This window comes from Homarus americanus, unplaced genomic scaffold, assembly GCF_018991925.1.
Source record: "Homarus americanus isolate GMGI-L3 unplaced genomic scaffold, GMGI_Hamer_2.0 scaffold56009, whole genome shotgun sequence".
NCBI lineage: Eukaryota > Metazoa > Arthropoda > Malacostraca > Decapoda > Nephropidae > Homarus > Homarus americanus.
The window spans coordinates 7723084-7735992 of NW_024739542.1; the positions used below are offsets into that span (position 1 = coordinate 7723084).

A 12909-nucleotide genomic window follows, 5' to 3' on the forward strand; every position below is an offset into this window, starting at 1 on the left:
CAAAGCACACAGAGAGAAGACTGGCAGTATAGTGGCTCTCATGATTTCTAGCCAAGATATACCGGAGTCCAAGAGACAGGAGGCTGCCACAGAGAGACAAAAGAGGGGAAGAGTTGCCGAGGAAAAGAGACTTGAGAAGGCCCAGGGTGAGGTAAAAAAGGCCGATGATTGGAGTCAAGCTGATTCAGAGTTTAATGACTTCCCCATGGCTGATCCGAGTGCTGACCAGGAGAATGGTGACTTTGTCCCTAACCAGAAAATAATGATCCCAAACCTTCCAGGCATAAGATTCGAAATAGGAAAGATATCCCGAGCATAGCTCTGGCCAGCATGCGACACCACACTGGTCTCAGAGAAACTGCAGAGATAGCAACAGCTGCCTGGGTTGACGGTGGTTTGATAACACCTGATGATGTTCACCTGGTGATAGATCATAACAAAGTAAGGAGAGCTCAGGAGAAACTTGTCAGTACCCTAGAAGAGGAGTTTGATAGGGGGATAAGAGAAAATGGAATCAATTGTTTGTTCTTTGATGGGAGAAGGGATGACACTAAAGTGTTCATGAAAGTTGGAGATTCTGACAAGTTGTTCCCTGCCATGGTGAAGGAGGAACACTACTCCTGCTGCAGTGAACCAGGAGGGAAGTATTTGTGGCATTTCACTCCAGAGAAAGATGACATCAGGAAACCAGCTGAGATAATGGCAGATAACATTGTGAACTGGCTCAGAGAGAGGAACGTAGACCAGACCCTGCAGGCCATTGGAGGGGACAGCACCAACACGAACACAGGGCGGCAAGGGGGGGGTCATACAGTGGATAGAGCGCAAGATTGGGAGGAAGCTGGTCTACCAGACCTTCCACACCAACGAGTTGCCACTGAATCTGATTCAGGAGCTGGATGGCAAGACTCTTTCAAACAACAGATGGTCTGGTCCTCTTGGCAAGATGCTGGACTCTGCCACTGAGTTAGAAATAAATCCGAGCTTTGAAAAAAATCACAGTTGGCCCTCCACTCGTTGAGCTTGCACATACTGTCATTGACGACCTGAGTACAGACCAGTACTATGGTTACATGATTTGCAGTGCCATCAAAACTGGGGTCATGCCTGATAGACTTGCTTACCTGCAGATAGGTCCAGTCTCACATTCTAGGTGGCTCTAGCAGCTCAGGTTCTGCAGAATTTGGGTCGCTCATCATAAACTGAAAGGGAACCAGCTTCACAACCTGAGACTTATTGTCCAATTCATCGTGAGTGTCTACTTGCCAAATTGGTTCAAAACCAAGGTCAAGTCATCGTTCTCCGAAGGTCCGAGGCATGTTCTCTTCCAGCTTGAGCTCCTGAGAAGTCAGCCAAGGAAGGTTGTTCAGATTGTGGAGCAGACTGTGAGGAGATCTTCCTGGTATGCTCATCCCGAGGCAGTTCTGCAGACAATGCTCTGTAGTAAGGATGAGGAGGAGAGAAGAGTGGCAGTCAAAAAGATCTTGGATATGAGACTTATGAGAGGATCTGGGCATGACAAATCAGTTGGTGACGATTCCTTCAGGGTCAGGAAGACTCCTGAAATCAATCTAGGTGCCAAGACCCTCACTGATCTCATAGATCTGGATAACATCCAGGCTGGCAGTGAGCCCCCTCTTACCTGCAGCCTCACCAATGTTCAAGTCAGAGCTTTCCTGGACAACCCCATGCATGTCCCTGCCTGGCCCTCGCACACCCAGAGTATAGAGCGTTGTGTACAGCAAGTGAGCGAGGCCAGCAGTCACGTGTACAGCCAGGAGAGGAGGGAAGGCTACATCCGAGCTCAGGTGGTCAGCAGGGAGGTGATGAGTAGAAACAGAAGCAAGAAAGACATGTTCTCTATGGTGTGCAGCAACACCGGGTCGTAGTAGTAAAACCGGTTTTTGTATTTGATGATTTTGTTTTCTAAAGGAATATTAAATTTAATAAATGTGTCAAGATCATTCGTTTCACTATTCTGGATCATTTTCAAATAAATTAACCTGATACATTTACTTTACTTTAAATAAGCTATTTAGTGGTGTTGGTAAAAGGGTGGGAATACTGAATTTTCATAAGATTTCAAGTTAAAATTTACCTAGCAAAAAATGAAAACTTTTCAAATCTGAAGATATCACATGATTCTGCACATAGAACTACATCATTAATACCATGGGCCGATTTTTCAAACTCAAAAAAAAAAATTCGCCTCCGTATGACACACCCTACTACTGTATACCAATTTGGGGACAACATTTACAGAATAACTTGTGTTTAACTGCAAATAACTGTGTACAGCATATGAGATATTTTTCCTTTAATGTAGATTCAAAGTGTTGGCGCCCTCCACTATATTTTCAATGACAAATGTGTCCTAGAGCCTACAGAAGGTTGGGGACCACTGCGAGTCTAATCTATATTTGTTTTCGGTATATTTTGAGAACAGAGAAAGGGTAAATATATTAAGCATCAGCTATATTTATTAACTTTTCATTTTTATTGTTTTCAATACTTCAATACAAAAGAAAAAACCATAGACAGTAAAAATGTACTGGACCAATATCATGTAAAAGTCTACATTCCAAAAATGATACGAATAAACGGCTTCTGCATATTTAACGAAATACAGTATATATAATGTATGTATAAGCAACAAAACTGTTCAACAAACATACAAAACAAGCACAATGAATACCAAAAGATCACGTTAAAAATTTTAATACAGCATAACGCTGAGTTTATATTGGCAACGCAATATTAGAAAGTTTTGTTTCCGAATAACAACCTTGAGTTGGTGTTAAAATAAAAATGGGTTTCGACAAAGACGTCATTGTCGAAATGATAATTGGAAATCTTTTGAATATAGATGCGATGTGCACAGGGGGAGCCTTCCCGCCCTCCCCATCCCTTGGCGACGACCCCTCCCCTTGACCACTATACTTTCGAGCATTAACATTCCGTGTCATACTTGTCAATAAATATCGAAGCTATAAAACTGATCAGATTATTTTTATGTTTGACCAAGGTTGCCTAAACAGGGCGAGAAAAATCGTTTATAGCTGTTTTAGTTGACGTTAATGCATTACTTTTAACATTTTTCACCTCGATTTGTTACTTGAACACCAGTGGTCCCCACGCACTCTGGACACATATTTTCAATTTATGTACTCACTTAACTTCCCGTTGTAGAATCAAGTTTATTTTAAACAAATCATTGTAAATTTGACAAGTAAATACTGTACTGTACTCGCAAAATTTTCAGTTGCTGATGAGCAAGAAATGGATTATTCATTTAATTTCAATTTACCTGCACAAAACACATAAATTTCTCCGAACTAAGATGGTAAAGCGTAAAAATTTGTAAATGATCGTGTAAAAAAACTTTAATGAATACCAAATGCCACCTCAAAGGAAAATGATAGGATTCTGGTAAAGCAGCCTTGGCAACCGTCATGGAAAGTGAAAGTAGGTTTCATAGACCTGACATCTTATCGCGGTAGTGTACAGCCGGGGACAAAAGTTCGCTCCTGGTGGTGAATCTGAGTCACGGGAATGACCTTTTTAACTCATTTTGGGTCGATGCTGCTTCATTTTGGGCGGTAGTGAACTTTTGACCCCCACTGTACACTCACGCCCCCAAAAAACTATCTTTCCGGAGGGGATCGATGAATTTCAAAATGAACACTGCGTCTCCTGTTGTCTCGGTAGGGTTTTCAAAATCCTTCGTCTGTTGAGTAATATTGTCTTACACAAAATAGTAAAGATACTTTTTGGAGCGACTTACACCCTACACCTTGACTATACCCTTATTTTTTGGTACACTGAAGTCGATCACCTTTAGCTTCCTAACCGTATGATTAGATATCCATTTATAGGGGTAAAGGTGGACATCCTAAGTGAGCGCTGTATCCACTCGGCCGTCGCACACCATATGGCCGAGTCAAATGCGACAGGTTTTGGACGATATTTATCGTCACATATGTGTATATAGGGTATACATATATCACAATATTCTACTTATTTGTACAGAAGCCAAATGCCATAGCCGTTAAATATTACCTGACTATTTTAAAGTTTCAACAACAGTTCATTACCCATAGTTAGACCACACCTGCGTGACGCGAAGAGGTTCATCGACATTTACCTTTAATATGAATCAAGTGTTTCTTTTGTTTATTCATCTATAATTCAAATGATACACATAAAGGATTTCACTTGTCTAGGACTTCTAAATACTAGACTTTGAGGAACTGAATTCTGGATACAACATACATACAATCACAATTGTGCAAAGAAAATTTAGATGACGAAAAGTAACAAAAAATAACTTAATTACCCATGAGATATGATTATTAATAGTGTTCAAAGAACAATAACTGTTACGTTATCATTCCATCGCCATCTATATAAATATGAAATGATAAATTACTTATTCAATAATGTCTGACCTTTTCCGAATGACTTTTAGATACGACGGTGTAACTGGGTCCTTCAATAACCCACTGTTCAATTGATTTACTTCTTCATTAAGGGATTTTTATAAATATTGTATGGCCATTTTAAATAGCTGTTTAAAAATAGCCTGCAGTAAATAAATGTAAAATACCCAAAACAGTTCGTTCCAGGAAATGACCAAAGTAATTACAGTGATTCAGATAATGGCTTTCCACTGCGCTGAACACTATGCTCGCTAACTCATTTGTCCTTGAGCTGCACACAAATTGAACCTAAAAGCGGAATTTCAATTGCTTAAGGGAATGTAGACGTTAACACGAATCCTTAGTCAAACTCCATTTGTACAGTATTTCAATAACTTTTAGGAAGATATTCACTTTGTCCGAGCCATTTCCAGGTGGCTGTAGAAGGAATACTTTCTAACTTACACCACCAAAATAAAGGATAATAATTTGTATACTTTCAATAAACTGCCAGGTTAGACATAGAACTGAAGATACTGCAATTCGTCAAGAAAGGAGGACAATATCTGAACATAATTAATGCTCTTTTTCTGCATTTCATCTTAAAATGAAAGAATATCTCTGACTGCACACTTGTGTTGTCCTCATTCACACGACATGAAGCAGGTGCCACTGTCTGATCACTGTCTCAATGGTGGTCAACTATGGTGAAGTTTGGTATTTATTGTGAGATCTTAAGAGGATTCACATGCTGTCAGGACTAAGAACATAAGATATAGATGTTTAGTTTGTTAGTGCGGGTGGTGCGGGTGGCCTTGGAGATGGTCGTGTACTATCTCCTATCCTACCAGGAGGCACGGGTCGGAGGTATTTCCACAGTTTTGAAGTCAGAGAGCTGAAAAGGAGATGCGAATGGCCTAGGCCCCTAGTCCACCCCTAGGCAATTATAGTAATCGGCCACATTACAAACAAGAAAGCAGTAGTCGGCCGCATACATCACACACACTATAGATATACAATATGTACAAGTGTATTAAATACAAACAAACAAAACTGAAATTGGGCATTAATAAATATAGAACTGAACCATATATTCAGAAGAGTACTGGTATACTGAGCAATGGTAATTAAAGTAACCTAATGCAACATAAAAGTGTGTTTCATATTCAATAAAACAAATGAGAGGGTTACTAAGACTCGTGAAATTCGAGATTGATCCTCTGCATTTTTTCATGAAATCTGGTTCAAATTTAGTAAAAGCTTATTCTACAATGTCACTATACTGCATAGCCTAATATCATATTAGTCCATTGTTTATCTTCAGCTTTTGGCTATTGCAATTTTCAGTAAAGTGTTAATTATATTATTGCTATTTATTACACACACACACACACACACTTATATATATATATATATATATATATATATATATATATATATATATATATATATATATATATATATATATATATATATATATATATATATATATATATATATATTTAAATCACTGTAGGTGCGCGTGATCTAGGTATATGCTGATAACCACAAGGAAAGAAGAAAACACAAAGTTCCCAAGCGCTTTCGTGTAATTCACATCTTCAGGGGTGAGTACAGACTAGAGAGAGTAATACAAATCAAGGTGTATATATACAGAGGAGGGTGAGACCAGGTCCACAATGGTCAGGTATTAGGTAATGACCCAACTAATCTTTAAATAGCACACAACGGTTGGTGGTCAGGTCAGATGGTCAAGTGACCCGGCCTTCTCACCTGATCACAAATCTTCTTAATTACAAAATTGTCCAGCTTGTACATGCCGTTACTCAAATTCATGTTGAATGCTTCGGTATGTTTAATAAGACTAGATTCTATATATATATATATATATATATATATATATATATATATATATATATATATATATATATATATATATATATATATATATATATATATATATATATATATATATATATATATATATAAAGCTATATTATGTCCACTTACACACCATCACCCCCCAGGGAGTTGTCTCCTGTGCTGGGTGTGCTTACCGGAGGTGGTCGGAGGCACGGACAGCAAGGACGCCGCAGTAAAGTGGATTGCAAATATCAGCCGCACCTGGGAAGGAGTAACGCAGGAAGACCTAGGCTTATGCAGCCAATTCACTGACTCGGACAAGTTTCATCAATACTGCAGCCACGGCATAGGATACACTGCTTGCATCAAAGTCTTTAACGGTAAGTTGCATTGCTAGGTCTCCCTATTCTAATTTACGTTTTGTTACGTCAGCACTACTTGAACGATGTTATATGTGCTAAATCAAAAGTACGTGGCCCATTTTGCATCAAGATGTGCTAGTTCAGTACTACATGACCTAGGTCCTGTTGTGTTAGCTCCGGGACGCTACGTTAAGATGTGCAAGGTCAACAGTGCATGGCCCAGATAGTTCTTCATTGTGATTACTTCATCACCACATAACCCAGTTTAATTAAGTTCGCCTAGCCCAGCTTGCTTTAAGTTGTCCGAGATCAACTACATGACCCAGGCTGTGTTATTTCTGCCTTAGGATAACCTTGTTGTCTCAGGTTGGTGATATGTACTGATAGACTGCTAGGTCACCACTATGTAACCCAGACGTTGCTAGTATGTGTAAAGTCATCGCCACGAGACCTAGGCTGTGTTCAGGTTTATGGCGTCAATTTATTTTTTTCATTGGGCTGTGCTAGGTCAACATTATGTGGCCCATGCTGTGCCAAGCGTTGTTGGTGGTACAGCGGTAACGCTCATAACTCTCACTAATATGTCAAGGGTTCTAGCCTCGGCTCGGCCACACGTGAGAAGGGTGTTATCCAGTGTGACCCTCACTACCAAACACCACAGGTTTCCCGGTTTGTTCCTGTACTAACACTGGATAGACCGCCCAAACGGCTAGTAAGCTGAAAATTGGTGAATATAATATAAAAAGTAGTGTTTGGTCAGTACTGCGTAACCCAGGCTATGTTGAATTCACCGAAGTCAACACTACATGCCTCAAGTGTTTTCTCTCAGCTTCACTCATAGACATCTCAAAGTGATCTATTTTATTTTTCAGGTACATTTCAAAGTCTTTCCATACAAACAGGTTCTTTCTGTGCTCGAGAATATTTTCATTTAGATTAAGATTACGAGGAGGCCCCATGCGTCCTCTTCGTCCTCTGACACCTAAAGTCAGCCCAAGAACTTGCATTAACAATTTATTAAAGGCAATATGTTCAATATATGGCACTTACCATGTGCGAAGTGATACAGTAACAAAGAAGTCGAATGAGTTTTGTCCGCTATCTGGTTTCTGTACATTTCGCCGCACAAGACTTCACTACTCGTCACCTTAAACTAAACCCAACGAATCCTAACATAAGCAAACTAACATAACGTGATTAAATCGAGCTTTACTAAAGTCAGTATATATTTATTCTTTACCAATAACCAACTCACCTCGGGTGGTAACTAAACAACCAATTCGTGAGATCTTGTCGCCTTGGCCCGTTTGTTAAGTCATGTTAGTCAGCTCTACATGACTCAGACTGTTAACTTGTTGATCACAAGTTAACAGTCTGAGTCATGTAGAGCTGACTGTGTGTGTTGGGGGGGGGGGGATTTCATCCGCATAACTCAGTGTGCGTATGTTTTCGTGCTTTGGCGCGCGCGCGCGCGCGCGTGTGTGTGTGTGTGTGTGTGTGTGCATTAAGTGGTAGCAAACTCGGAGAATTAATGGTCAATCGATGTGAGATTTTAGCCCTTAATGGTCGAGGTCAGTATGTCAACTTCCTACGAAGTAAAGATAAGAGTAAGTAGAGCACTTACCCTCGTCCATCAGACTGTAGCAGTTTGTGTGTGTGTGTGTGTGACGGAACGTCAAGGATTGTGGATTGTTCAGGCAGTGGGCATGCACTATATTTTTGTTTTATACGCCTGTCTTTTAAAATTCATCATAAAACGGAGAACATCAATGCTGCCTCCGAACGCCGAACAGATTGATGACTGACATACTGTATGTCTAAGGAGGGCTGTGACAATAAAAAATATATATACATTCCACATATCTCGAGATATGGACACAACATAAACTACTTGGTGCATAAATTTACACACGTGCTATATGCTCATTCATCCGTGAATGAAGGTTATCATATATTGTCCTCGACTATTGTAGCACCTGTTCAAAGATTTAGTGTATTAAAGAAAAGCCAGGTTGCATTACACGGAGTGGATGACCCTGAGACGGTTAATTAAGGTTGGCAAATTCATTGGCAAAGCTTGGAATACAGTTTGCTTATTCTGAGTAATTCAGTCAGGTCTTGACACTGAGGGTGCTATCACTTCTCACTGCCACGCAGGACAGAGGTTCACACACAAAGAAATACATCATATTCATTAACAGTATAGGTCATGTTCATGTGGGTGATATCACTGTTCACTGCCACGCAGGACAGTGGTCCATATACAGTAGATTTTTATTTTTTAGATTGCCCCCCCCCCCCCGAGGGGGCTAGTTTATTGGGCACCTCCTTACACCCTGTGCAAGGTGAAGCGCAGAAGCGTTTACAGGTCCCATCTGGGAAGTATACTAAGTTCATGTTTGCCTTTATGATTCATGCATTAAGGGCGTAGAAGCCTGAAGGGTCATAGGTTTTGTCAGCAAGTTACATAAAGTGAGAGAATGATGAGTGTGTGGGGAGAAAGTTCCCGGTACATTTCATCTGTTTATGGCAAAGCGTGGCAGGTCCCTAATAATGTCAAGTGCCAGGCCTGTCACTAGGAGGAGGGATATCTGGTCAGGGAGGGAAGTGTTGGTAACGGCTGGGGACCTGTAGGAGGTCATAGGGCACATGAGGATGTAGTGAGAGAGGGTGTGAGAGTCGGGTTGGTCACAAAGTTTACAAATAGTGCGGCCAGGCTGAGGGTTGCCAATGTACTCCCATAGGTACTATACAGTATATGTCATATTCTATTTCAGGACTAATCAGTGTGGGCTAACAAATTTTGGATAGACAGCAAGAATGTCCTCAAGCACTCCTGATTCAATGTAGTAATTACACAATTCATAATACAATAAGACAGGTGACCTGAAGTCTTTGACAGCATCACATTCAATAATATAATGTTCAAGTATATGCTTTAAAGGTTTATCACAAAGTTTACATGCCGAGTGTTCCCATATTGGGTACAGCGCCACTAACTTGCCAGATGTTTCTGTATCCTAGCCTAATTCTGGCCACTACTACATCACATTGTCTGGTTCTGTCCTTGTGCTGGCCATACCGGTACCTCTTGTCACAAAATTTTTCATATTTACTAATGCTACCACTACCAGGTCTCTCTGCGGACACAAAAATTACCTTCAGTAAAGAAGAAACAAGAAGTCAACCATGTAATGAAATGGTTGAGTAACTTGGCGTGTGATGGAACGGTATCTAATATACTATAGGAATAGCCGTGTGTCTGTGTGTGTGTCTGTCTGTTCTGGGCAGCCGAAACGGCACACTCGTTTTTCATCAAACTTGGTGGAAAAATCGCAAAAAATTCGTAGAGTGGAACAAACCTGGTTCCATATCGATGGTTTCTTTATGAAGGCATTAATTAACCATTTTATTTAAGCTGGAAAATGATGCAAGTCTACGGACTTGGCGCGCCCTCATTCGCTGTACGCTGTCAGCCGGACGGCGGTTGCGCACTAGACAAGCACGAGCGTTCAAAGTTTCACCGGGCACGAAGGGCCCCATATCACTTGTAAACACTATGTTGTTTGTTTCAAACAGCTAATGTGACGGGTGATGGTTTTCAAACTATAATTGAAGCTGACCTTTGCTACTCGGACATCCTTTGACCAATATTATATTATTATTACATTGTAACATTACAGTGACCGACAAATTGTGATGAGGGAAACACGCCTACCATCGTTGATTCGTGTATGACAGGAACCCAAAACTCACACACTTCATTTGTTTTTAATTTAATAAAACTGCAAGAGACGAGAAAAAAATAGTTTGTCTTGCAGTTATCAGATCAAGAGGTGAAGAAAGCCTAACTCTCCTAATTTTCCAGATATAATCCCGATCAGAAACAACAAAACTATTCGTGTTCAGAATATCATAGAGCGCAAGGGGACTGCTCAGGTGTAGTGCTCGTGTGGCTCGAAAAATATAAAACAAGCCTAATTCTGCTCGACAGATAAAAATGTTGCGGAATCGATCGGTTAGCAACTTATCCGCTCGCATGGCTTGGAGTCATGCGAGCAGGAATACAAACAGCTGACCCCATCTCTCTTACAGATCTTTGGACAGCCCGCACATGTGGCCGCCTCCCTACTGGGATGAAGGATGGAGGGTGTGTAAACAATGGTAACTACACCGTCTGCTACAACTTGCTTGACTACTCCAACAAAGCTTCATCATCAAAAGCACTTCCTCTCTTGCTGTTGCTGCTGCCCACTCTCACCATAACTTACTAACTCTAATCTTACTCTGACTTTCAGGAATCTAGCGAGATTGTTATCTAAGCTATATTTAGCTAGCGTTACTAGCGTAACTATTGTTCATACCAAAGGTCTTTTTTTTTCACTTGGTAAATATGTGATTTGCTTCAAAAGGAAGGTTCTGGTTGTTCATAAAGAAAATGTAGAGACAGTGCTTCGGAATAAAGTTGACATCTCTCACACCTTCCCCAAAATGGCAAACTAAGGTCCTCTCATATCCTTGGAAAGAGACCTTGTTCCGGCACTCGACTGCCTTGGGTGAGAGCGTATACTGTACATGGTAATTTGTAGGAATATAGGTAACATCTCCTGCTCAGGGTGTTCTTGAACTATGTTCAATTTATTAAAACAATAATATTTTGTGTGTATCTAAATTCCTAGCTAAAACGAACCTACCAAGCTTAACCTTAACTAAATATTACATCATCGTTAGGTAAAGCTACATAGGTTAGTTTCATTCATCTTACGTCGTATAAATCGTATACGCTACTGCAGTATGTCCAACATTTCTCTTTGATTATAGAAACCATTTTTATAGATGATTGTCTGAATAGAATACCACTTACCCATAACTCGCGGGTAGAAGAGATCACCAACCTCTAACTGGCTGTCGATGTGACAGTAACTTGGGGTCCTGGAGATGATGTTTTTATTATTGGTGAGGTGATAAAAACATTGTTTTATGAGAGAGACCCAGACACCTCAGACACCTCAACACTCCATTTAAGACTACAGTACATGTACTGTACTTTTACAGCTGTAGAAGTAATTTGTTGCCCTTAAACGTAGGAACTGCCTGTCTGCCTGTTAGAAGTTATGGTACAGGTATATGGTATACTTAATCCTTCTCGCGTTTGTTTTATGTTGTTACAACTTTCCCAGTTTTTGGGTTTCCAATTTGTATTACTTTTGAGTGTTATTGGAGTTAATAAAGAATTATTACCAATACTGTTCTTATTGTTCCTTTATTTTCATATCCTTATCACATTGATTCTCGTGTTTAAAGATCTAGTGGAGGGGTAATTTTTGCCTAGCCCTATCATTCAGGACTGAATTTAAGGCAGGGCAAGCAACACAGCTGCCCCCCCCCCCCCTCCTCCCATTTTTTTTACCGATTTTGGGATTTTTTGAGGTCATAACGATATTAGGATATATTCTAAGGTCAACATTAAGTACTTCATCCCACTGGTTATGATTAAATCGCTCAAACTTATATTTATTTTGTCTAATGATCATATTACATGTACGAATACCCTTTGATATAATTGACAATTATTGATCATATATAAAATCCATAAAACAAAATATTAACTTTTACTTTTTTACTTTCATCCTCTTCGCCACTGATCGGCTTGTTAGCCGCTTGGGCGATCAGTCACGTCTCTGATTACTTTTCCTTTTCATTTATCTTCACCAAAAGATCGGCTTGCTAGCCGCCCGGTCAAGTCTCTGTCACGCACTGTTGGCAAATACTGAGCATGCACCGGCTCCTGAATGTACCTGAACCCGCTCCAGTGTTGGTCAAGTCTTGTCTTGAAAGAGCTCACACTCGGGACCGTCACAACACTCTCTCTGGTAGATTGTTCCAAGAGTTTACAACCGAAAAAGTTTGCCCTCACAGTTTTCTGGACTTGCGGAGGATTAAAATTCATCATTCATCACGCACAGAGTGAAAATCAACGTTTATTTCCCAGTTGAAGAGTGCCTAATTACTAACAAAATTATAAGACAAAATTTGCCAGTTTCGGGCGATATTTCAAAGAATTTGAAATAACTTTTGAGTGTCTGCTCCGGCCATCACTTACTCATCGAGTGTCACTTTTTAATATATCTTACTTTTAAATTGAACCTATTTGATGTAAAATTAATCCTTAGTATTTGTCTATCTTGCATTATATCCTAGAAAATAAGAACAAAAATCAATATCCTTACACAGGTATTTACCAAGCAAGGAAAACCGGTGGTTAG

At 40.1% G+C, this 12909-nt stretch overlaps 1 protein-coding gene across 1 annotated transcript in view; it reads left to right on the forward strand.

Annotated features, from left to right (window-relative positions):
• The window catches only part of LOC121874933, a 28690-nt gene extending 16803 nt beyond the window's left edge, over window positions 1-11887 (forward strand). Inside the window, exons 3-4 of the mRNA XM_042379295.1 lie at window positions 6446-6661; window positions 10739-11887. Coding sequence (XP_042235229.1) covers window positions 6446-6661; window positions 10739-10917 — 395 coding nt within the window. The 3' untranslated portion in view covers window positions 10918-11887. The remainder of the gene's footprint in view (window positions 1-6445; window positions 6662-10738) is intronic.
• The last annotated feature ends 1022 nt before the right edge of the window (window positions 11888-12909 follow it).